The sequence below is a fragment of the Cyprinodon variegatus genome, unplaced genomic scaffold (genome assembly GCF_000732505.1).
Source record: "Cyprinodon variegatus isolate N-32 unplaced genomic scaffold, C_variegatus-1.0 Scaffold1267, whole genome shotgun sequence".
NCBI lineage: Eukaryota > Metazoa > Chordata > Actinopteri > Cyprinodontiformes > Cyprinodontidae > Cyprinodon > Cyprinodon variegatus.
This window is the reverse complement of record NW_015151720.1, coordinates 64724-89755: the sequence shown is the minus strand read 5'-3', so window position 1 is coordinate 89755 and position 25032 is coordinate 64724. Positions and strand designations below refer to the sequence as shown.

The 25032-nt window shown below is 45.1% G+C and overlaps 2 protein-coding genes across 6 annotated transcripts in view; both read left to right on the top strand.

Moving 5' to 3' along the window:
- Positions 1 to 5957, top strand: part of lamc1 (laminin subunit gamma 1) — a 72467-nt gene extending 66510 nt beyond the window's left edge. Inside the window, exons 15-28 of the mRNA XM_015401849.1 lie at positions 381 to 534; positions 684 to 826; positions 1463 to 1641; positions 1718 to 1874; positions 1948 to 2153; positions 2229 to 2308; positions 2404 to 2541; positions 2909 to 3053; positions 3128 to 3277; positions 3351 to 3465; positions 3969 to 4168; positions 4252 to 4410; positions 4499 to 4598; positions 4686 to 5957. Coding sequence (XP_015257335.1) covers positions 381 to 534; positions 684 to 826; positions 1463 to 1641; positions 1718 to 1874; positions 1948 to 2153; positions 2229 to 2308; positions 2404 to 2541; positions 2909 to 3053; positions 3128 to 3277; positions 3351 to 3465; positions 3969 to 4168; positions 4252 to 4410; positions 4499 to 4598; positions 4686 to 4942 — 2183 coding nt within the window. The 3' untranslated portion in view covers positions 4943 to 5957. The remainder of the gene's footprint in view (positions 1 to 380; positions 535 to 683; positions 827 to 1462; positions 1642 to 1717; positions 1875 to 1947; positions 2154 to 2228; positions 2309 to 2403; positions 2542 to 2908; positions 3054 to 3127; positions 3278 to 3350; positions 3466 to 3968; positions 4169 to 4251; positions 4411 to 4498; positions 4599 to 4685) is intronic.
- Positions 5958 to 11937: 5980 nt separating this feature from the next.
- The window catches only part of rasal2 (RAS protein activator like 2), a 49342-nt gene continuing 36247 nt past the window's right edge, over positions 11938 to 25032 (top strand). For 3 of the 5 annotated variants that reach the window (XM_015401855.1, XM_015401853.1, XM_015401854.1), the window contains exon 1: positions 21007 to 21589. In XM_015401855.1, coding sequence (XP_015257341.1) covers positions 21160 to 21589 — 430 coding nt within the window. In that variant the 5' untranslated portion in view covers positions 21007 to 21159. Of the gene's footprint in view, positions 12584 to 21006; positions 21590 to 25032 lie in introns of those variants that run through there. The other 2 variants (XM_015401856.1, XM_015401851.1) reach the window with 2 other exon arrangements.

Below are 25032 nucleotides of genomic sequence, written 5' to 3'. Positions count from 1 at the left end.
GGACCGATCTCGGCACGGTTTGAAAAAGGTAGTGTAAAATGGGCTAAAATGAGTCAATGGAAATGCATTAGACATTTTAGGCAGAATTCAGGCACTAACTGTTTTTTTACCTTTTGGCTTCAATTGTAGTTTAATCAGAAGAAAGAACAAATATAATATATCCATGGGCTCATTTCTAGCTCAGTTTTATTCCGGACATGAAAAGTTTAGGGCTTGTGTGGGATTTGACACTTTTTAGCTTTTTCATGGGAAACAGGGATCAGAGGGCAGAGAAGGTTTTAGAGAATAAATATCAGTACTTAAAGCTGCCTTCATGTCCAGTTTGGACAATCAGGCAGTTTGTTTATTTTCATCCTATTATTCTGCACATCCTTCCTCAGCCTGCTCCTGCTCCCCCCTGGGGACGGTGGACCAGCAGACCAGCTGTTCGCAGGTCACCGGTCAGTGTCCGTGTCTGCCAAACGTGGCTCAGCGGGACTGCAGCGCCTGCCTCCCAGGCTTCTTCAACCTTCAGAGCGGCAGTGGCTGTGAGCGGTCAGTTCCCTTCTGCACCTTCCTTTCTGACACTTTTACAAAGTGTTTGCTCATCATGTGCTGTTCAGACATTAGAATTTATTATTTGGTTCAAACAATTCACCTGAGAGTTAAAAACCTCCCCCTGGTTCCTCTGTATGTGTCCACAGGTGTAACTGTAACCCCATTGGCTCCTCTAGTGGTGAATGTGACATCATTACAGGACAGTGTGAGTGCCAACCCGGCATCACCGGCATGCACTGCGATCGATGTGAGGTCAACTTTTTTGGCTTCAGCTCTTCAGGATGCAAACGTAAGAACAAAAGTAGTTTTATTTACTTTATTAGATCATATTATGCAAACCAAAAAAGTTAAAAAAATAAATAAAAAATTACTGGACTTTATGTCCAAAGATTAAAGACATTTCACTTCCCATCTAGGAAGCTTTTTCTATTCAACTTGTTTATGGATGACTGAGAATCTTCACCAGCACATTATGCAAAGTTTGCAAATAGTTTGAGAAGAATAAAAGTTACAGTTTGTTATAATCTGCATAGAGACGACACAAAATACTTAAGATATTCAATTCAAAGAAGGGAGATCCGAGCACTGATTCAACATTGATCATGTTTTACACACAAAAACCATCTACAGAAAGTAAACATTTGTATTTACCCTTAATTTACCCTTAATTTCAGTGGATAATAAGATGATTTGCCAATGGAATGAGGTTTTTTTATTCTTAAAATAAGATAACTAGATAATGTGCATTTCAAATAAGAAAATGCATTTGTTTTTCTTTTTAAATGTAATCTTACCTCCTCAAACCAAGAAAAAAGGACTTAGTTAGATTTAAAGTTTTTTTCAGTGTATTACCCAACTTCCAGACCTACAGGTAATTAACTATATGAGGCTTGAATAAACTCACTCCTGGTTGCTTCCTCCCCAGCTTGTGACTGCGACCTTGAAGGGTCTCTGTCCGGTCAGTGTAAGGAGGACGGGCGGTGCGAGTGTCGGCCCGGCTTTGTTGGAGCTCGATGCGACATGTGTGAGGAGAATTATTTCTACAACCGATCAGTGCCTGGCTGCCAGCAGTGTCCGTCTTGCTACAGTTTGGTCAGAGACAAGGTGAGGAGGAGCCACCTTTAAGAGCTTACCTACCTCATAAAGGTCAACTGACCCAAAGAGCTGATTGTGTGTCCAGGTGAACCAGCAGAGGCAGAAGCTCCAAGAGCTCCAGAATCTGATAGACAATCTTGGCTCCGGCCAGGATACCGTCAGCGATAAGGCCTTTGAGGATCGACTAAAAGAGGCAGAAAAGACCATTATGGAGCTACTGGAGGAGGCTCAGAGCAGCAAAGGTAGATCTGGTATTATCAGAATAATGGTTGGGTAAGCATGAACTTGATAATACAGCCTGACTTGGCCCCACAGATGCAGACCAAGGTCTTCTAGATCGTCTGAACGCCCTGAACAACACCCTAACCACCCAGTTGAACCGTCTGCTGAACATCCGTAACACGGTGGACAATACCAGCACTCAGGCAGACCGCGCTCGGGACAGGGTCCGAGATGCCGAGAGTCTGATTAACCGAGCTCGGCAGGAATTGGCCAAGGCCAAGGATGCTGTCAGTAAAGTGGTAAGCGAAGGCGGCGTTCTCCTAATTCTCAGCAGAACCATCAAGCCCATGTAACCGAGCCGATGTTGTTCACAGGACATCAAACCTACTGGTGAGACCGGAGAACCTAACAACATGACGCTGCTGGCTGAGGAGGCTCGACGCCTTGCTGAAAAGTAAGACTCTATCAGCGGCCCAAACCTGAAAGAATCTTCAGAATCTTTCCTTTAAACAAGAAGAATGAAAATATGACCAAAACTGTTTCCTACAGGCACAAGATGGACGCTGATCAGATTGAGAAGATTGCCAAAGATGCCAATGACACGTCGACCAAAGCATATAACCTGCTGCTTAAGAGCATAGATGGAGAGAGCAAGATGGGTGAAGAAATCGACAAGCTCAACAAGATGTAGGTCACTCATTAATAGTTGGATGGACCAGAAGTTTCCAGGAAGAATATAATAGAATATATTCTGCTGGAGCCGCTCCACAAAGTTCCTTCTCCACTGTCTGTTGCAGTGTTGTACCTTTGTGGTTGTTTGATTGTAGTAGTAATGAATCTATACTCGGTTATTTCATTTTTTTCCACACAGACAATTTTGTCTTTAAGTCTGTTTTGTTTGTTGTAGCTTTTGTCTCTTAATGACAGTTTTGTTTTTTTGATGTTTGTGGTAGTTTTTCAGTCTCTTTGTAGTTTGCGGTCCTTGTGGATAAAGCCAGTGTCATGGAGACAAGCATGAGATGAGATGATTTCCTGACTCTGTCTTCTTCCTCAGGTACAATGACGCCAAGAATCAGGCCAAGGATCTGGAGAAGCAGGCCAAAAAGGTGCAGGATGAGGCAGAGGAGGCAGGGAACAAAGCTCTGAAGCTGTTTGGCAACCTGACCAGCCTTCCACCATTTGACACCAAGACCTTGGAGGTATGTACATAATGATGCGGGGGAAAAAAAGACCCTGTAGACATCCTCTTTACTAATGATGCACTTGTTGTCAGGATGATGCCAAAAAGATTAAGAAGGAGGCGTCTGATCTGGACACTCTGATCGACAAGACAGAACGGGAGTATAATGAATTGCGAGACGACCTTAAGCCCAAAGAGCTGGAGGTCCGAAAGCTACTGGAGAAAGGAAAGAGCGAGCAGCAGGTGGGTCCAGACCATGACTGTTTTACCTCACGTCTCCTCATCGGGTGTCATTAAACCTCCCCCTGTTCCACAGACCGCAGATCAGCTATTGGCCCGAGCCGATGCAGCCAAAGCTTTAGCTGAGGAGGCAGCAAAGAGGGGCCAGGCAACTTTCAAAGAAGCAGAGAACATCCTGGAGGACCTCCGAGGTACCCGAACAATCTGGACCCATTGGTAGCACCAAGAATCAACCCTAACCTTGTCTTTACCCTTAAATTATTCGGTGACAGTAGAGTGGAACCATTAGGGGTAACACCACTGTAGTGGTCTGAATGCTGGAAGGTTGCTTTAATGGAACCTTTATCTGCTGTGAAATCTCACTTTTGTAATGAAGGAACTGCTACTTTACTTAACGTCTTCAGGATTCTGAAGATTTTTATGCCCAATCTCAGTTGTGAAAATGGTTAAAATGGTTTAAACTCACAAACATGGTGAAAACATGTTCTGCTGAACTCTTCTATCCTTGAATGTCTGATGCACAAATACCTTAACACCCTAGAAAGGTTTCTTTTGTGTCTTAAGGCAGGCTTGAGAAGATTTTGACGTAATGACTCAAGAAAGGAAACGTGGATAGAATTTAGTTTTGTACCTTCATGGATGTTTAATGTGACCTTTTTTTAGTCTGACTCTGTTTATTTAAAAACTTCTCCAGACTTTGACAGAAGGGTCAATGACAACAAGACGGCTGCAGAAGAAGCCATGAAAAAGATCCCCTTTATCAATGCCACCATCATCGCTGCCAATGAGAAGACCCGGCAGGCCGAGGAGGCGCTTGGGAATGCGGCTGCTGACGCCCGGGATGCAAAGAAGAAGGCTGAAGATGCAGAGAAGATTGCAGGCAACGTACAGAAGGTCAATAGGGCCACCCTGCAGGTTGAAAAACGGTTTAATGCCCATCATCCCACTCACGGCCTCTTCACCTTTTGTCCTCATAGGGCTCAGCTAAGACCAAAGAGGAAGCAGAGAAGGCACTGCAGGACACTGAAAAGCTGGACAAAGACGTGAATGACATGATGGATCAGTTGAGCGCTGCAGAGGAGGAGCTGAAGAAGAAGAAGGCTGAAGCTGACAATGACATGATGATGGCGTCCATGGTACAAACTCATCCTTTGATCCATGAGGAAGTTCAGACTGTTTAAAAATACCGTTGTTGATAAGTTGGGGGACTGCTTTGTCCTGCAGGCGTCAGATAACGCCAAGGAGGCTGAGGACAACGCCCGTAAGGCCAAGAGTACGGTGAAGACAGTCCTGAAGATCATCACGGATCTGATGGACCAGCTTGGTATGCTCAGAACTCGTCTCCACTGGTCGCTATAGTCCTGCAATGTCGGCTGTGATTCACAGAGTTGTCTTTTTTTTTTTTTTGCAGGAAACATTGATAAAGTAGACCTTAGCAAACTGAACCAGATTAATGAGTCTCTGAACCGGGCCAAGGAAAAAATGGCCGGCAGCGAGCTGGACACCAAACTGAAGGAGCTGAATGACGTGGCGAGGACACAGAAGGAGATGATCGACGACTACGACCGGCAGATCCGGGAGATTCGCAGTGACATCGACAACCTAAATGACATCAAAAACACGTTACCCACAGGCTGCTTCAACGGGCAGCCACTGGAGCAAGCTTAGCCCCGCCCACCTCCTCCATCCACCCACCCTTTTCCCACCCACACTCACATCTAACACTCCGGCAAACTTGCCGCCTTTTACCAAAACAGTTCTTGTTCTCAGATTCTTGGCCAAGATTTCAGCCGCTCCCAGCAGAGAGGCAAATGCTGACGACAGCGGTGTTGTTACAATGAACTCCGTGTTGCAGAGACACCATGCACCATGAGGTGGATGAACCTCGGAGAGAAAACCAGAACCACAAACCCAACGGGACTGCAGCCTCACAGGAAGTCCGCTGGCACCTCACCATATTTTTTTTATCATCAACATTTCAGAACACGTGAAGGAATTCTCATATCCGCCTCCCGAAGCTACGCTCTCGACACGGAAAGCAGGGAAAACATTTCAAATCCTCTCCTCTGCAGTATTCACACCTCCAGCAGGTGGCAGCGTTTGGTATAGTTACTTAATCTCTGCTGTGCACAGAGCTGCCAAAGTCCCAGAGAGATTAAATCAGACTCAAACTGATTCTCATTTACAATTTTCCAGATTTTAACCTTGATGTGTGTAGAAGCTGTGAATGTATTGGGAGTAAGAAGAAGTGGATGTTTTCCATCACAGACAGAAGCTCAAATCCGCCCGAGAGTAAATTAAAATGTTTCAGATAGCGATCCAGTTTCCTAAACCATTTTTTATATTAATCCATAAACTTACTTGACTTATAATTAAACAAAGTAAGTTTTACCATCTGGACTTTTTGACGGTATTACAAAGTTTCTCACATTTTCCAAACCAGTTTCAATTGCTGATCGTTGTAAAGCTCAGCAAATAGTAAACTCAACTAACTAACTAGTATCAACTAACTATAGCATACTACTCCACGGTAGCTTTTTCATTAGCATACCTGTTGGGTTCAAAAATGTAGGTTTGTAAAAGAAGAACTGAAATACGCAGTAATGGATTTTCATACAGCTCCTGCAGGAGGAGAAACAGTTGAACCCCAGACTCAAACACACTGTCTCCCACCAGACCTCTTCTGCAGAGCGTTTTATTAACAGAACATGACACATGGTTACAAACAGAGTATTGTTCTGACAGGACAGTTGATCAGGTCATAAGACAGGATGCTCCACGACTGAATCACACGGCAGTGTGGTCTCTTGACTGAATCATGAGACAGAGTAAAGCATCTCATTTCTACAATGTTTCATATGAACACACATATTTTCATTTTATAATCATCATTAAATAAACCTAACAATACCTTCACATGGATAACTTGGTGTTGGTATGCTAACGCTCTTGTCACTACCCGATCTGTCCCGGAAGCACGATCTGTCCTATGCATGCGCCAACAGAATAACTTCCATGTAGGTAATACCTCATTTTTATTACTTTTTTATCTTTTGTCTTTTTCCGGTAGGAGGGTTCCCTTTGAATATTTTTCTATTTGCGTAAATATTGCATATTCTATAAACAAAAAAGATTAATACCTTTAAATATCCTTTGAAACGTTACTGTGACTGCTCTGAGCATGTCGGATGATGACGTCACGCAATACAATGGAGAGAATGTAAAGCGTATCCATTCCTTCCAGAAAAGTCTCACTGTTTTCTATACGATGTAGTTAAGCATTCTTTAATGTTTAAAGCATATAAATAAGCATTTTCAGTAGTGTTATAACGTAGTTTTCTGGCAATCCGGATCTTTTTATTTTTTTCGCCCATTAGCATCGTGTTTCCAGGACGGATCGGACAGTGACAACTCTTCACATCTTTTTCCTTAAAATATTTTAAATTTAACAATATGCTAAAATGTGCTGTTGTTTATCTAAGTTCTTGAGATTTCATAAATGCTAACAGCATTAGCATAATGTAGCTTTTTTTTTTAATCTTTATTCGCCTAACTTTTAACACTAATTATAGAAAAAGTTCTCTGGGTTTTAATTTACGTTGTTTTTATCGCTTGCATTACTTCCTGTTACCATGCTCAGTCAGGTGTAGCAGATCTGACTGACAGTTTCCAGCCCAAAAATCAGCCCACCTTAATAAAAAAAAACAACCGTGCTTCACCGTTCCTTACCATAAAAAGCATTAAACTAAAACTTGGAGTCGGATTTCTAATATACCTGCAATAAGCTTTGGATCATCCTCTGGGATCGGGACAATCCACCATTTTAGATCAGCCTTCTTTTCTGTATATATGTTCATAACTTTCTCACTACAGGCCATCACACCTCACTATAGCTTAGTCAAGAGTTTTAATTATTTAACAGGTTACACTGACCAGGATCATTTCATTCAGACTAATAATGAATCACTGATAATGTCAGGTTTGGCCGATTTGCAACATTTCAAAATGTAAACCTTATTTGAGTAAAAATTAACATTCGACTGATTTTCTTTTACACTTTTCTGCCACATAATGATGGATATAATTTTTTGTTTTTACTCTTATTTTCTAAAAACCCATCAAATCCTGTGAAAAGCAGCCTACATATTAAAAAACGTGCAGAAGGCCAGTTAGATATGCTCATTTTAGCAACACTGAATGTAATATTTGTGTAGGTGGTAGAGCGCACCAGTGTGCCGGATATTACAGAACAAAGGAATATGTGAATTTTTAAACTTTGTTCCTGCAGTCCAAGTCATGGTAAAGACATCTCAGCTTTGGAGCAGCTTGTTAGTTCGCTTGTTATTCTGCAAAAGTAAAAAAACAATCCACTGGTCTTTGTTTGAAGACATTTCGCTTTCCATCCAGGAAGCTTTTTCATTTCAAAATGTGAGAAATAGCGTTGAGTTCCAGGCTATATTTTCAGTTCAGAAGACATGCAAATAGAAACGGACGAACGGGTCCATCCCTTTGGAATGGGGGTCGTTTGGCTTCTTTTGTGAGCCTGCAATGCCCCATACCTGTCTATGTCTCTGAGCAAAACATGGGATGAATCAGGAGTTGAGGGAGTTCTGTCCGTGGTGGAAACCTTCCATTAGAGATGTTCTGAGGTATGAGTTGGAGAAGAACGTTTGCTGACCGGATGAAATGTTTTTCTCACGTGGGAATAAGATGCTTTCCCCCCTGTTGGACTGTCTGTGTTTAAACCCCCTTCAGATCCATGACGCCATGCCTTCGGGACTGAAGCAGCCTCTGCGGCTCATCTGTGCCATATTGTTTTGAAAAACACTGATCCCGCGCTGCCATGCCTCACGTCTGTCTCCACATCCAAACACTATGCAACTTTGTACATTCTGCGTAGCGAGAGTTTTATCTGATACACTGGTGCTAATAATTATTTCAAATGTTCTATTTTTGAGTGAATGTTTTTTATTATAATGATTTGGAGCGAGGAGTTTATTATTATGTGTGTAAATAAGTGATTGGCTGATTTTTATCCCGAGCAGCCTCATTACGTTTGATCACAATCAATCAACTGAAACCTCCAGGTGAAAATATATCCTCTATCTTAACGTCTGTGGTATGTTATTATTATAATTGTTATAATTATTATTATTATTATCTCTGCTTGCTTGTATACAGAGCTGAGAGCTGCTGCCTTACACCGTCGCTGTCTGTCTTGATTCTTTGTGGGTTTTCAGGAGTTAAAGTGAATATTTTTGAGCCCATCATCAGTCCGTGCGCCAGCGGGGGCTACGGCGCTCTCATGTGCTGGTTTTTATTTTCTGTTCATGCCTTAAAGGACAGCTGTTGCTTCTCCTGCAGAGTCTTTAGATTCCCAGGTCTGTCTGTCCTCCCTGCAGCCTGAGCAGCTCCATGCTCTGTTCTCAGTATTTTAAGTTATAAGGGCTGTTCGTGGCGAGATCCTGCTGTTGTTCTTCATGATGATGATGATGATGACGGAGCTGCCCAGTCTGCAGGATTCCTCTGTCATGTTTCCAGCTCTGATCACACCTGCCTGTAAACCCAAACCTAACATGTCAGTAATAAAAACAAACTACTACAGAAGTGGGCTGGTTTCTGAGGCGGGTTCTGGAAGGTTTCGGCGGGAAGGATGTTGCTCCGACGTCTTCGGCAGCATCATGAAGCGTGGAACGTGTGGGAGCCCGGATGAGCCTTGAAGGAACATCAGGAACCCATTTTCAGCTCTGGGCTCTTGCTTTGAGAACGAGAGTGCAGACGTAGCAGGAAGGTTCTGCTTAAAGGTCATCCCAGTTTAACCTACTGGTTCCACAGTAGTTCTTCTAAGGCAGCGGTGCTCATTGCAGAACTACTGTAACCTGGTGGGTTATTATCCAACCAGAGGGGGATTTACTAGTAAGCAATACTAGGCAGTAGACTTGGGCCCCAAGTTCCTGGGGCCCCCATAAAACTCTGTTTATATGTATGGTTAATACAACTTTTCCTTATTTGTGCACATTATGTTTTTGAGTAAAATCCTTTTGCTAAAATTCCATCAGAATGCTTATAATACTGTGACCCCCCTTCAGCGTCCACCATATTGGATCAGTCCATTTGCTAGCCACTTTTTAGACCCCTCTAGCACCAAATCTAGAGACTTTTTTCTGCTACTGGAGACTTTGGAGACAACATCTAAAAGCAGCGAACTCTGCTCTCCAGAGCGAGTAGATTGGTAACCCCGCCTCCTGCTCTCCTCTATCTTGTCTGCTGTCATGATTCATGCAGCTATTATTTCATCCAAATGAAAAATGGAGAACAGAGAAGCAGATCATGGCTTGTCTACAGTGAAAAGAAGGACTGGGTTATTTACTTTGGCCTTTTTGGAAACACAGGAAGGAGCAATCAGCTAAGTGAGCTTAGTGCTTGGAAAAAATCTTTCATTCCTTTAGAGACAGCATGAAAAGTCAGCTGAGTACAAAACATAGAGAGGAAAACAAGAAGAAAAGGGACAAGAAGAGAGGGACACAACCTAGAACAGATAATGGATGTCTATTCTATTAACATTTCTCTATCTGTATAATTGGTCTGTTTTATGTGTTGTGTTCTCCATTCATTGGGCCCCCTGCCTGTCTTTGCCTAGGGCCCCACATTTCCTAAATCTGCCCCTGTATCCAAGCACTAACCGGGCCTCGGTTTAACAAAACGCATGTTTACGTTTATGATTCCATCTGATGGATGTTATGGGGACGCTCATTGTTACTGGTTCCCAGTCCAACCATGCCTGACCTGAAGGTTCTGGTTCCCTGAAAGTTCTGGTTTCATATAGGTTCTGGTATCTAATGGTCCAAAGAAAACCTGAACCAAAGTCCAGAATGAGATTCAAGGCAGGAGAATAAAGTGAATAGATACTAGACCTATTTATACCATATCAGAACCTTTGGTCTGATGATTTTATTATTTGTTTTTTATTAAGTGGATTATAATCTGTAGTTTAATCCCAAATTATGTGGATCTGGATTAAAACTCAGAAATTCAACCCAATCTGATCCAAACTGAACCTTTGGCTTCAGCATCAGCAGCAGAGGCTTTAGAACCAGAACCAACTGAAAAACACAGAATCAAACATCTCTGAGCAGAACCGGTCCAGTTTAAATAGTTTGGGTCAGAAGCAGAGCTCCTCCTGATCTTCATCCAGTTCTCTGGTTTTTAGCGCCCCCTGCTGCTCAGACTGACAACTTCACCACCAGGATGTGGTTTGGAGTAAAACAGAACCATCCGTCTGAACAGCCAATATACTCAGAGTTCTGAGGAACTGCATACTATTGTTGGATCTATGGGTTCAACCTTCCAGTTCCTGCTTAGAACCGAATCAGAACTGCTGCTATACAGGATGAAACCACCAGGGGGAGGCAGAGAGCTGCTTGTTAAAAACACCTGAGAGATTCACTGGACCTCAGAGTTCAGAACCACAGGTAGAGACAACCTGCACCAACCTGCTGCCCTTCACTGCAGGAGATGGTGAATCCATCATGAGCGTGAAAATAAACCTGGAGAGGAGCAGGAGCACGAGAGGAACCATCCTAACAGCTGCACCACCCTGTCCTCTGAGAACCAACTGGTGAAAACTATAGAAACCATTCAAAGAATCAAAGGACCAGTTCATCCAGAAGCTCCCAGGACCAAGAGGTCATCAGCTGAGCAGAAACTGCTCCTCATGCTGCTTCTTCCTCACAGCGTGTTAGAGCAAAACAAAAAACCAGAACCATCCTGGTTCTGAGTTCTCGCTCTGAGAACCAAATGTTCTGACCGGCCAAGAAGAGACATCACAGAACCTCACAGATCCCCTCATTCTAAGCAGAACTTTCAGGTTAGTGAAGTTCCTGGATCTATAGGCTTCCATGGAAGGTGGGACTGTTGTTTATTACTCAAGAAGAAGCAGAAATCTCACTGTTTAAAAACACTTTTGCAGGAGTTAGAGGATCAACTTTAGATTTTTACTCATGTAAAAGTACCGTAAAAAAAAAAAAAAAAAAAAAAACCTGAAATTGTAATAAATTCTGTAGTTCTAAACAAGTTTTTAAGAGTTATAGCTGTATTTATTATTTTCACTGTAAAAGGTGGACAATTTTAATATCTGTCCAAGAAAAATCAAATAAATCTAAATAAGATTAAAAGTACTGCAGAAAAAAAAAATAATTGACAGAAGCTTTAAACCTCCTACTGGTTACTGCTCTACCCTATTAAAGGAACATTTTCTACAATTCTGCATGATGACTTCCTTAGTTTTATAACTTACAGTGTGAAATTTATCAGTTAATCACATTTTAAAACTATTTATTTTGGTTTCTGGTGAACAACAAGTTGGGGCAGCACCAAGTCCAACCACATAGAAATGAATTGTTTGGATATAATGATCTTGATGGTTTTTATTTGAAGAAAATTAACTTAAATGAAAACTAACAAGTCTATTTTTAAAATGTGAGGATTAGAAAATAAGAAGTTGTCTAAAAAATAATGACTAATAAAGTATATATAGCCAGTATTTGTACTTTGTCACTTATTGCCTCAGTTTATCTCTGGAAACATAGAAATAAAACATCCAGACTGTACAGGTTTCAGCCTTATTGATGATGATATAATTTAATCATGAATAAACCGGTAGTTCTGGTTATGGAGGTTCAGCAGGCAGCCTTCATCAGGAAGCATGGCCCCAGGTCCTGGATTTCTCCTCCTCTTCCTCCCGGATCCCCGTGCGCGCTCCCGCGCTGGGCTGGCACGTTGGTGCGCGTCCCCGCTCAGCCAGCGGCAGCGCTCAGATCTCCAAGCGGCACGAGACTCTCCGAGCTCCGCCTGAATCCCGGACTTCCAGCCGCTGTCCGCGCTCCTTCTGCCGGCCTGAGGGGGTCACCGGGTGGGGAGGAGAGGAGAGGACCCCGCCTCACTGTTTCTGGAGCTTTGCTGGAAGTTTGGACCGTTATTATCCTTTTTTTGATCCCTGGAAACATGAGGCTGAGCCGGGCGGACAGCCGGAGCGCCGCCGGCTGCTGGCGGAGCAGCTAGCGGCCTTCAGGGAGCAGCAGGGCGGCCGGAGCCTCCATGTGGGATCCCTCCGCTTCTTTCTTCCACTTTCACTCACTCTCCCCGGCTTAACTCGCTCCTCTGGAGGCACAGCAAGTTTTTCTCGGTGGGAAATGGAGCCGGACTCGGGACCAGGAGACTTGGACTCCTTCCAGGGCGGACAGAACCTCCTGTTGGACCGGATCCTGGGGGACTCCGTGTCCCAGCAGCAGGGATGGCTCCGGGTTTACGGTAAGAAACTCACCGGGCAGCAGCCGGACCTTACTGGACGGAGGTCCGACCCGGAACCAGGTCTCTAAAAGCACTGAAGAACCGGTGTGTCCCTCAGACTGACCGGTCAGTCCAGGTCCACTTCTAGATCCTGGACATGAGGGCCCAGTGAGGTCCAGAACCAGCTCCCCATGGCCCAGTGAGGTCCAGAACCAGTTCCTCATGGCCCAGTGAGCGGTTCTGAGGTACCGGGCTCCTCTGGCTGGTTCTGCTCAGAACTTTTCAGAACTTTCCTCTGCAGCTGATCCATCTGGATCATCTGTAGAACCTGGTTCTGAAGGGTTCTGGCAGAACCAACCAGTCTGAGGGTTCTAGAAAGATTCTGACCCGGTTTGATCTGGTTGCAGTCAATATCAGATGTTTTATGGCAGATCGTCGGTTTTCCTGCTGACCGAACGCTCCTGAACACACCACGAGGTGAGCAGTTCACGGACCGGCTGTGATGTTTCACCAGTGAGGAGGAACCGCAGAGGTCCAGTCTGCTCTCCTGAGGGTCCTGAGCTTCTGGACCAGCGGTTCTGGTTCCGGACGGAAGCGAGCTTTCTCTGGGGGAACATGTCTGGATCAGAACCTGGAATCGGAAACTGGATCCAGGTGTTCAGTTTCTGACTGGACCTGAATCAGCTCTGGGGATCAGGTCCAAAGCCTGGTTCTAGTTCTGGTCCCAGAAAATCTAGAAAAAAGTTCTAGACCTGGAAGGATTGGATGACCCAATGACTGTTTGATCAGAACTTTGTGTTTCCTGTTGGCAGAACCATTCAGATGTTCTGTTTAAAACTGTTCTGGTCAGGATCGATGTGCTCTGAAAGAGGCGGTCCAGTCAGAACCGCTGACCTCAGACTGGGTACCAGGTTCTGGAACCGTGACTCAGATTTCCATTCTGTGGGTTTCAGGCAGCTGACCCGCAGTTTGTGTGACAGAGAGGTGAGTCAGCACCAGGCTGCAGAACTCTGGGCCCATGTGGCGGTCTGATGTATTCATGACCGTAGGAAACACGACCATCCAGCATCTGACTCACCTAGCTCTGTCCAGCTACATGTTGAATATTTGGGCTGGATTATCAGCTGACTCCTTAATCACTAGACTGGTGCCACTGGCCTTTTCTCCTATGTTTCCTGAATGCATCAGTGGTCAGTTCGCAACAGCAGCATTTCCTACCATGTTTCCTGATTGCATCACTGGTCAATTTACAGTAGTAGTGTTTTGTCCTATGTTTCCTGAACGCATCACTGGTCAATTTGCAGCAGTAGTGTTTTGTCCTATGTTTCGTGAACGCAACACTGGTCAATTTGCAGCAGTAGTGTTTTGTCCTATGTTTCCTGAATGTATCAGTGGTCAGTTTTCGGCGGCAGCATTTTCTCCTATGTTTCCTGAATGCATCAGTGGTCAGTTTTCGGCGGCAGCATTTTCTCCTATGTTTCCTGAATGCATCAGTGGTCAATTTGCAGCAGTAGTGTTTTGTCCTATGTTTCCTGAATGCATCAGTGGTCAATTTGCAGCAGTAGTGTTTTGTCCTATGTTTCCTGAATGCATCAGTGGTCAATTTGCAGCAGTAGTGTTTTGTCCTATGTTTCCTGAATGCATCAGTGGTCAGTTTTCGGCAGCAGCGTTTCCTCCCATGGGTCCTGAAGGCATCACCAGTACCTGTCCAGGTGGGTCCTCCCAGCCCTCGGATCTCCCCCGGCTGGGTTCTGGTACCGGTACCTCTCAGGGCTGAAGAACCTGGGACTGGCCTGCTGCCTTCAGGGTCCACCTCTAGGAGCAGAGCTGTGGGATAGTTCCAGGTTTTGGTACCAGATCCTACATGTTTCTAACTAATGAAACCTCCAGAACCAAACGGTTCCAGGTCCATTCTCTGTTCCCTGGAGTTCCTGCTCCATCTGAGGTTCCTGCTGGAAAGTTCTGCTCTTTTTTCTCTGAATAAACCGTGTTTTTCTGGATTTTTTGGGCCAGTTTTTGTTTTAGCTTCTGTCTGATTCTCCCAGTTCTAAAGTGTCTGGGTCGGACTGGGAGACGGACCAGAACCCTGCGGTTCTGTATGTTCTGATCATTGAGATTTTCCAGGTTCTGAGTCCAGGGTCAGATTTGGACTCAGAGACCCTGTTTGTCCTGTTGGGCCGCTGGTTCTACAGGACAATGCAGCGGATCAGGAAGGAAGCGGGAAGTTCCTCAGGATGGGGCTGGGGGGGGTTAGGATGTTAGCTGGGAGACAAACGGCGCCGACCCGGTTCTATTTCTGGACTGAGTGGAAAAACACAAGCAAACCACTGAGATCCTGCAGGACAGAACCTCTGCGGCTGTTTCCTGGGGTCCAGGTGGGCGGTACCGTGGTGCTTTCAGGGTTCAGTTGGTCTATCAGAACCTGCTGTTTGCTTTTAATGGTCACGTTCTAGATCTACCAACCGGTTCCTGTGGTTCCCCTTCCCCTGTAAGCGGGCCGGGTTCAGTCTAAAGATGGGGTTCCTACTGGACCAAGATTACCGGTCTTCATCAGGTATCCCTGCAGAACTTCACTGACCAGAACCAGATATGTTCCTCTGGGTTTAAAGGGGCACAGTGAGTTCTGGTAGAACCAGAACCAGACCTCAGAAGCTTCCGTTTGGTCCTTCTTCCTCCCAGGAAGGGGTTAACAGGAAGTAATCTGATTACTTTGGGGACAGAGCCTGCAGAGGGAACTGGACCTGCTGGTTCCTCTTCAGGTTCTGTTCTCAGACTTCCTCCTTTCAGCATCGGAGCGGTGAGTCTGTCTCAGTCTGGGTTTGGGTCGTGGTTCTGTCTGGAGCTGCGATGGGTTCTGTTCAGGGGTCCGGTTGAGAGTCCGTCAGGAGTTCTGGCTCCTGAGGCCCGGTTCTGCTCTCAGAGGGCGGCTATCTTTAGCTTCCAGCAGGAAGTGGATGAAGTGGAGGAGGTGACGCCTGATGGAGGAGCTCGCTCCTCGGGTCATCACAGCAGGCCGAGCGAGAGACGCTCATCTTATCCATGACATCATCACCAAAACAGGAAGTGACTGTAAGGTGAGGCGGCTGCTTAAAAAAGAACATGACTTATCCAGAGGCTGCAGGGATCAGAACCAGAACCACTGAGCTTCCAGAACCTGGGAGGATTTAAGGCTCAGAACGCGACGAGAATCTAACCTCAGATTATCTGAAGAAATTAAACGTCTTCATGTGGTTCAAAGTTAGCTGCCAACATCTGACAACAACCTATAGTTGTTTAAAATCACATCTCTTTCTAGAACTTACCAGATATTCTCCACTTGAAGTGAGCTGCATCTCAAAATGCAGGAAATGGCGTTTCAGAGAAACTAAGTTTCCAAACTTTCCGGGGAGGAATTATTGGTTGTCTTTGCCAAATTGTCTGGAAAGTTCCCAGAACTTACACACAATGTACAGGTGTTTCAGGGTTCTTTCAGGGTTCTGCGTATATAAGGAGGCGTCACTGTGTGCTTTCTAGAACAGAGGTCACAGGTTAGCCGACCGCGCTCCGGATCCGGACCCACCTGCTGGATAATCCGGACACCACCTGATTTAAAACATTTATAAATTACCGCATGTTGTCCGATGGAAGTGTCTAACCAGCATCTAACCCCAAAATCCCAAATATTTTGGTTTTGTTGTGGATTTTAGTAACTGGGATCATCCATGGTTTGGATGAACTGTTTGTTCTCTGCTTCTAAACTCAGCATCTCTTCATCCAGACCTGAGATCTGAAGCTTCTATTGAAGTTGTGAGCGGAGCTCTGGGGCGTTCTGAATGGATTTGATGAAACTTTTAAGCCTCTCAGTATAAAATAAATATGTTGATTGAGATGAGAAATTTACTTCCTGGTATGATGAAGCACCAATAGTTTGCATCCAATTATTTAAACAAATAGTTTAGTTTTGGGGAATATTTAGACTGACAAATGAGCCTGGGATGGCTGGAGAATGGCTTAGTCTCCATTTTAAACCCAGGTTTAAACCTTTTTAGGGCAGCATGAAGCCCACTGCCATCATTAAGACAGAAACAACAAAGAAAACAACAAACGGTCAGTTGAGGTTGATGAATCTATATACTAAACTGTACGATTGTTTTTCTCTACTTCAAAAATACACTTTAGAATTTAAATTCGAAAAATTTCCTATTTTTTTGTTTGTTTTTTTTATTTAAAAATGAAATGTATACCATGGATGCATAAAAACCTAATTTATTTCAGTGGTTTTTTTTTCTTTCAGTGTTGTTATTTTCTTTATTCTGACCTCGCTGGTTTTTATTGGTGATCCCTGGTCTAGAACCTTTTTCACCAATGCACAGGTTTGTTTTACCTTCTAGAACTTTTATTTATTTATCCAAGTTTTTACGGCGCAGCTGACAGGAAAGACTGGGAAAGAAAAAGCTGTAAAAACTGAATAAACAAACAGTTTTTAATCTGGAGGGGAAATCTGAGCAGGAATCAGAGTTTCCAGGTTTCAGGACGGAGAATCTCTGGTTTCCTGTTTTGGTTGAAGACGAGTCTGAAGGAACCAATGATGGAGTCAGTGGGTTCTGGGTCCACCCCTGGTCCAGGTCTCAGCCTGGTGCTTTGGACCCGGACCCGATGCTTTATTCGGGCCGGGGCGTTCTGTTTCTGGGCTGGTGGCCAGGAAATGAATGAGATTCCAGTTGTAGGTCAGACCGGGGCTGCTGTGCGTATCTGCATGTTGATGTAACCAGAACAGCTCAGGCCGGGGGGGTGGGGGGGGGATGTTTACAGAGCTGATTGGAGCGGATCAATCAGAACAGGAACCAGAACCTGTTTGACCAACAGGATTTATGATTCCAGCAGCGGAGGAACTCTCTGCAGTTCCCATGAAGTTTGTGTCTGTTCTGTGTTTGCAGTAAAAACAGAAGTTCAGATGCTGCTGGCGGGGGGGGGGGGTCTGTCGGACTCGGTGGTATTTTTACTCTGTTTCCAGGAATTGACGACTCCTCCCCCTCAGATTCTGACTCATCCTGTTATGCTTTGAGATGTTCTGGCTTTAAAAAGTAAACGGCGAAACCAGGAGGCATGATGACGTCTGTGGGAATGTTTGGAGAGACGCCACGCCTCCAGGTTCTGCTGCTGGCGGGACGGAGCGGCTCGCATGGAGCAGAACCACTCGGCCCAGTCTATGTCATCTCAAAGCACTTCACCACTATTACCACTAGAAACCACTATTATTAACTAACGCTTCAGGTATTAATTACATTTAAAGTCGTAGGGAAGTCATATTTAAATGTCAAATCATTCTGGCTTTAACATGTTTAGAAATGTATTCTTTATCAGACTATACTATACTAACATTTCTATTTAAAAAGAAATCCTGTCTTAAAATCTGTGCTTTATTTTTCGTTATCTTCTGCAGGCCAGTTAGTTCTACGTCAGCCTGAACACCTACATTCGGCCAATCATATATCAACGGTCATCTGTCAATCTAATTTTATCGCTCATAGCATCTTGATTCATATGTCGCAGCTAATATACGCAACGGTTGAAATCAGAATCCTTTCCTTTCCCATTGAGTTGCGTCCCAGTGTTCACGGGGATGGACGTCTGTGTCTTCGGCAGGCGTAGAGCTAACAGAACTGGCAGCGTTGCGAGGCAAGGGCTCAAACATGTACGGCTGGAAGCCTTCTACACCAAACCAAGCTTCTGCCGCCCTGGCGTCCTCTTCCACAACATCTTCATCCCCGCTTTCCTCCGCTAAATAAAAAATGGATGATGGAGGAGACTCATCCACGACCTCCGACACTAAACTCTCCTCCTCTTGCATGTTTCCTCTGTCCATAGCGTTCCTTGACAGCGTCGTTTCTAAGTCACCAATTTAGTGCTACTTGGTCCCAATGGAATTTCCCATTGGGAACCTGCTAGCACTAAGTTGCTAACTGGTTAGCAAGATGCTTCCAACAAACCGGCTACAACCAAACTTGCTTGTGAACCTTCCGCCACAACAATCCCGCCCCCTTGATAATCGACCAATCACTTTATTCCCTCCTGTAAAGTCGTGCACCACTCGGGAGAATTCAGAAATGCAACGTTTGGAACGGCCGATTCCCTACGACTTTACCGTCAGCCGTGATCTGATTGGTTCATAAGGCGGCGCTGCTCTGGGTTTCTAACAAATGGCCAAACTGAATGGTTCCGTAACCCTGATGGCAGGGAGCAGCAACATGTAGGGGAGGGGCAATGTTTCCAGGATCAATGGTTTTGTGATCCCAAACCCACTTTACCTCTCAGTTCCCCGTGTTTTTATTGTTGTTTACAAAGAAATTGGGATTTATTTCCAATGAATGGATCGATAATCAGATTTTGTTTTATAGGAGATATTTAACTGAATCAGAACTTAAAAATACCACTGCAGTAGTTCTGCATGGAGTATGGAGGACGGAATGTCATGTATTAGAGTCTAAATCTATTTGTTTACTGAATGAATCAATGATTGTAGCCCTAGATCCTATAGATATGAGATCTGCCTGGGAGCGACACAGATCTGAGGCGTGGAGAGGTTTCCTCTGAGGAAATGGTCTCCATCATGCTGCTGTGTTTGGGTCTGGAGGAACCACATGTGGGCCGAATTCGTGGGAAGACCAGAATCTGGTCGCCATGTTGGCTCAGCGGCGTAAGGAAATAACGTTAATCTAAACAGAGTGATTATTTCCTTCATGCTCTGACGGGTTTAATGAGGATCTTTCTGTTGATGTTTATGGATCCATCTGTAACGGTTGGAAGCAGGAAGCAGAGCGTCCTCTGGAACCGTCCCAGGCGAGGCTGCAGGTGTGAAATGATTTCAGAGGTGGGAATGATTTCTGTCAGGTTTCTTCCCTCTGTGGACCCGTTTTAAAGAACCGCTGGGATCAAAGCAGCAGGAACAGGTCCATGGAGGACGGTGCAGTCGTAGTAAAACATGTTTTCCTCGGTTTGGGTTCTGTTCAGCCGCCGTCACATCTGTCATTCTGGTGCATTTGGTTTGTTCTCTGAAACGTCCAGAGTGAAGCATTAATAAATGATGGCGGATGAAGGTGTCTTCTCTGCTGAATGAATCATTTATCAGCTGAAGAATCCCTGATTTCCCTGATGTTTGAACCAATTCGCCACAGATGACCATCGTCATCATCTTCTCTCGCCGAGGTTCTTGTCTGCACCGCCTGCAGAGCTTGGCTCTGGTCCGGAGTCTTGGGATTATCCTGACTGGGTCTTAGCTCTGACCTAGATGCAGGAGTGTCGTCCGGGACACCAGCCGCTCCGTTATCCAATAAACTCTAAATGTGGGTCAGTGAGCAGAGAGCTTTTTCCAGCCCCACAGGAACACAGGAACAGCTCCTTCCTCCTGGTTTCTCCCAGAATCCCTCAGAATGTCTGATTTCTGCTGAAATGACGAGTCCTCTCCTCGTTGATGTCAATCCTGCCTGTTTCCACACGTGGAGGCAGAACCTCTTCAAAGTTTCTGTTTCACTTTAAAATAAAAGGGAAAAGTCATGATGAGGTGGAGCAGATGGTTCTTATGATGCCACCTAGACTACAGCTCATTCATCTGCTCAGGTTGCAGTGGGGGGAGAATAAACAGAGCGCTCTTCCCCTCTGGACCGGGAACTATGTAGAGGGATGGGAGTTTTGGGTTTTTTTCCAGACTGGGTGCCTCTGAACTGATCTCACATGAAAAGATGATGGAGGAGGACCTGAAAGAGACTGGAAAGGTAGGCTGGGATTTCCCTGTTCAACATCCTGGAGCTTTAGCTCATCACAGTTCACACCTGGGGGCTTTGATCGCTTTGGAGGACGAGGATCTCTGTGGAGACGAGGACTTCCAGCCACCTCTCCAGTTCAGTTCAGGGTGGAGACTGAAAAATGACAACCAGTCAAGTCAAAGGATCGGTCTGTGTAATTTCAGAAAACATAGATAATATCTCTATGTGAGATCAATGAAAGAGTGTAAATAAAGTGGTTAAAGGTTCTCAGATGTGATGGGTTGAGGTTCCTGTTTCAAGAATCCACCAACCACCACCCCCACCCGAAAGAAAAAAAAATAGAAAACAGGTTAGCTCAGTGAGCGCTTTGTGGTGTGAAGCTATGATGGTTTCTGGAAGGTAAAACCACACAGGCCTGGAGTTTACCATAGAGTTCTTGGTGATGGTCAGTTCCCGGGGCCAGAACTGGATACTCTCCTCCTGATCCCACGTTGACTCTCTGACCCTGAATCCTGGAAGAACCTGAGAGCTGGTACCCATGTGTGGTAGTGCGCTCCATTTCAGGGTGATGAGCCATGAACCAGTTTCACTTCAGGCAGGAAACCACAGTCTGCTGTTTCACCGTCGTCTGATTGGCTAAAGCTCTGACTTCATCTGACACCAACTTCCTCCCAGGAAGACATACGCTCTGAGCCCGTTCAGAAACAGCAGCATGACGACGACCTGACGGCTGGACCGCATCAGGTTTTATCTATCAGAACCCTGCTGCCGGGTCTCAGTGATGACCCAGCTGGAGCCCAGGTGTGGAACCGGCAGAGTTTCTGCTTCCTGAACCAAGCCCTACCGATCTGGACCATGAGTGGAACCGGAACTCCCCCTGAGGGCGTCGAAGGCCCAGCTCATCCTGGTCCTTACCGCTGGCACCATTACAGAAAAACCTTGAAGGTGTTTGAAGCTCATCCAGATTCTGAGCAGCCACTGGACCGATACCAGTGGGGCGGCTCAGACAATCAGCCCAACCTGTTTGGACTGCTAAAAACCAGCACTCTGCCGCGGTTGAGGAGACGGAATGAGACTCAGGATCCCAAGCAAGGATCTCTGCGAAGGATCATTCCCTTCTTCCGGTCCATGTCGGAACCAGGAGCCACCGGCAATCCGGAGAATTCTCCATCCAGGAAAACCGGATCATCCGCTCAGTCGAGGGCACCGTCTGTCAGCAGTTTTATCAGTACGCTGACCCGCAGGATCAGTCGGGTTCTGAGAGATGAGCCAGAACCAGAGTCCGGTAGGAGTTTAGAACTTCTTTATATTTGTGTTGGTTATTCTCGGAGGAGGAAGAACTACTTTTTCAGAATTAGCTCACAGCTGATGTGTCACCCCTCCTATGTACACGCCTTTTCAAACCCAAACAGCAGTGATTCCTAGAGCTGTGAACCTCATTTTCTTTATGTTCTCTCTTGAGACATAAAAAATATCAAGGAAAATTCCTTTAACTGGTATTTCTTTCTTAAATATCAAAGTATATGCAGATGAAACTCTAGTGTTTGTTTGTTTTTACGCAGATATCGGCCCTGTCTTTAAAGGGCCACCTGCACTGCTTTGGAAATTTGTTAAGCTACAGGAAAGCTAAAAAAAAAAAACCTGCACAGAAATATTGAAGAAACAAATCTGAATCTTTATCCCTCCGAGTCGTTAAATGTTTTAACACTAGAGATGTTCTTCGCGTGACGTGGATTCTCCTGTAGGATGAGCTTTTCCTCTCCTCTTCCTCCTGACCTTAAATCAACAGATTTTGCTTGTTCTTCTGTCAAAAATTTGTTTTGTTTTCTGGATATTTATCATTTCTATTTGATTGGTTATAGAGAGCAGATTCATGTTTTAAATCATCCAATGTCTGTCCCACCAACTGGGTGTTTTTAGGTCCGTAGAGTTATGTACGCCTTCTGGTCCGTCCTGTGGTCTCAATTCAGCGGACATTGGTACTGTGGGACATACTGGACCCATTGAGCTTATATCCATATGGGATGGACCTCCTCTAGTCAATGTTGAGAAACCAGAACTCTACTGGCTGATCAAGCTCTGTCTTTCTCTGCCTCAGTGAGGATGATGCCATCTTGGGAATCACTGAAATCATCTTCTTAGAATCTGTTTCTATCAACTCAAAAACATCTCTAAGCGTTTTATTTCATACTCAGACCCGACAATGGATACCATACCTTTATCTCGGGGCCGTGTAGGTACCAGATCTGCTCGGGGCCCCGCCCCTTATGACGTCAACATATGGCAACTCCACTTGGACAAACTTTATTGCACCTGTTTCTTAAGGATCAAATCTCTTCTGGAGTCGCAACATATGATCTCTTATATTTGATATTATTTGAGGTTTAATCGATGAACAAAATTAGCCGAAAGTAGAAAACAATCATTGTCAGTCTTGATGGAAAGCCCTGCATTCTAAGACAGACTGAAATCTGCCATTTAACAAGATGACAAAACAAGTTTCAGCTTTTTAAATAGCTTTTTATTAAGATCTGAGGACAGTAAGGACAAATGGAACATCTCAAAATGTACTTTCTTAGGGATTTTAGACGAATAAAACAGTTATTCTACCAGTAGAAAACAAAGGGTTGTTGTTGACACAAATTTAAAAGTAGTGTAGCTTAATGTGGCTAACTGACCGAGCTAAAAGAGGCTAACCTGTTAGCTACTGAGCACAGCTAGCCATGGCGCTACCCAGCTCTCCCCCTTTATACCATGGTCTAACAGTTACTTTGTTCACCATAATTTTGTCATCAATCAGGTAAAACTTTGTCGGTTATTAGACACGCTAACGCTACAGATGCTCCCAACGCGGCACACGGATGCTGCCTGATGTTATTATCGTTGTCTTGGCAACCACTATGTTTTACATCACGTGTCAACGTTCAGCCAGTCATGTAGCATAATGTTTCACATCTGTGGATTCAAGGATCTAACTGAGTCTAACCAGAGAGACCGCAGAGACCGGTTCTTGTCTCATTGGACTGGATCTCAGTTTCTCCAGAACCAGTTTAAGATTCAGTTGTTGACATATAAGGCGCTCACTGGCCACGCCCCTAAATATGATGCTGAGGTATTGGAGTCCGTGGCTGTGTCTGAGCGTCTGCCCCAATCCCTATTTAGGGCATTATACAGTGATTTTAGATGAGTGTCCAAACATCTAGTGGATGAAATAGAAGTGGACTCAAAATTGCGCGCAATGCACCTAGAAAGGAAGAGATCGTCCTGGTTCACTAGACGAGCAGACATATCACCAATTGCTTTGCAAAAGTTCCCCTCGCAAGGCATCATGGGATTTGTTGTGGCCTCAACTGATAACAAAGATGGTGAAGGCACTGTGCGGGGAGGCGGAGTCACGTGACCAACAGGGAGCGAAGAGTAGTGATCATCTGTCGTAACAGTGTTAACTGAGGTCTCTGTAGCGTTCACTATATAGTCCCCGCTCTAAATAGAGATGCAGGGATTCGGGGGTTTGGGCGGATGTTCAGACACAGCCTCTGTCTTCAGATCGTCTAACTAATGGTTGGATGATTCCATCTTGGTTCCTTCTACCATCACAGAGGAACACTTAGAGCAGTTAAAGCCTTTTTCAGGTCGGGGCCCCTGCCAGGAACCTTTCCTGCATGTTCGGCCCCTCCTAATGTGGGTGGTTGTAGTTCACCTGGACATGACTGACACACAGAGGGTGTTTCTGTTCCTCAGAACTCGTTAGGCTGTTTCTTCCTCCATGTCAGCTTTGTTGGAGGCTGAACATGTTCCTGCAGCTCTGTTTGTCCACACCTCAGTGCTGATTTCCAGCCTGAACAGACCGTCTCTGTAAATCGCCTCATTGTTCGCTCTCCACGCTCTGCAGACTGCAAACATGGCGTAAATCGTCGTGTACAGACAGATCTGATGCTCGCAGTTTTCCAGAACCGGCAGTGAAACTTCCAGCTTATGTTCCCTCTCTGGTTGACCTCTGACATCGGATCCAAGCTGTGGCCAACCCAACACTTACAGTCCGAGGGAAGCATCTGAAACCTGACACTAATCCACCATCCTGGGGTGAGGATGATGCAGGCTGCAGATCTGTCGGCTCACTGCCAGCCTCAGGAGCCGTACTGTAACACTCCCTGCAGTGAGGAGGAGGAGGAGGAGGAGGAATGTCTGTTTGATGAAGGATTTGGAAGGTTTAATTGATTTGCTCCAAGCCGACTGACATGTGAGCAGTCAGGTTGAGCTGGGGTGGAGGTATCACGTGTCCTGCTCCTGTTATCTGCAGAGAGACACAGGAGATTCATCCCAACATGAAGAGAGGTGAACTCATCCAGATCCTTCAGGATCTGACAGAAAGGAACAACAACAGGCCTTGTTTTTAGCTCCGATTGAGGAGGCGAAAAGTCTGCAGTCAGAGATCTAAATCCAGGAATAGTCCTTCTAAACATCTGGTTTTCAGTTGATTACTGAAGATCCTCATCAGGAAGTAGAACAATCATGGCACCTGCTGGGCAGCTTCAGCTTTCTCTTTGGGTGTCACAGAAAGACTGTCCTCTAATCAGGTGTTTCTGATCAAACGTTTTCCTTTCTTCAGACTTTGTCTGGTTTCAGTTTACGGTAGAGAATGGAGGAAGCTCTGAATGTGCATCATTGTTCTAAATTCTTCTCACTTTTTAGGCATATTTACTTGGATGATAGCATGCTATATGTGTG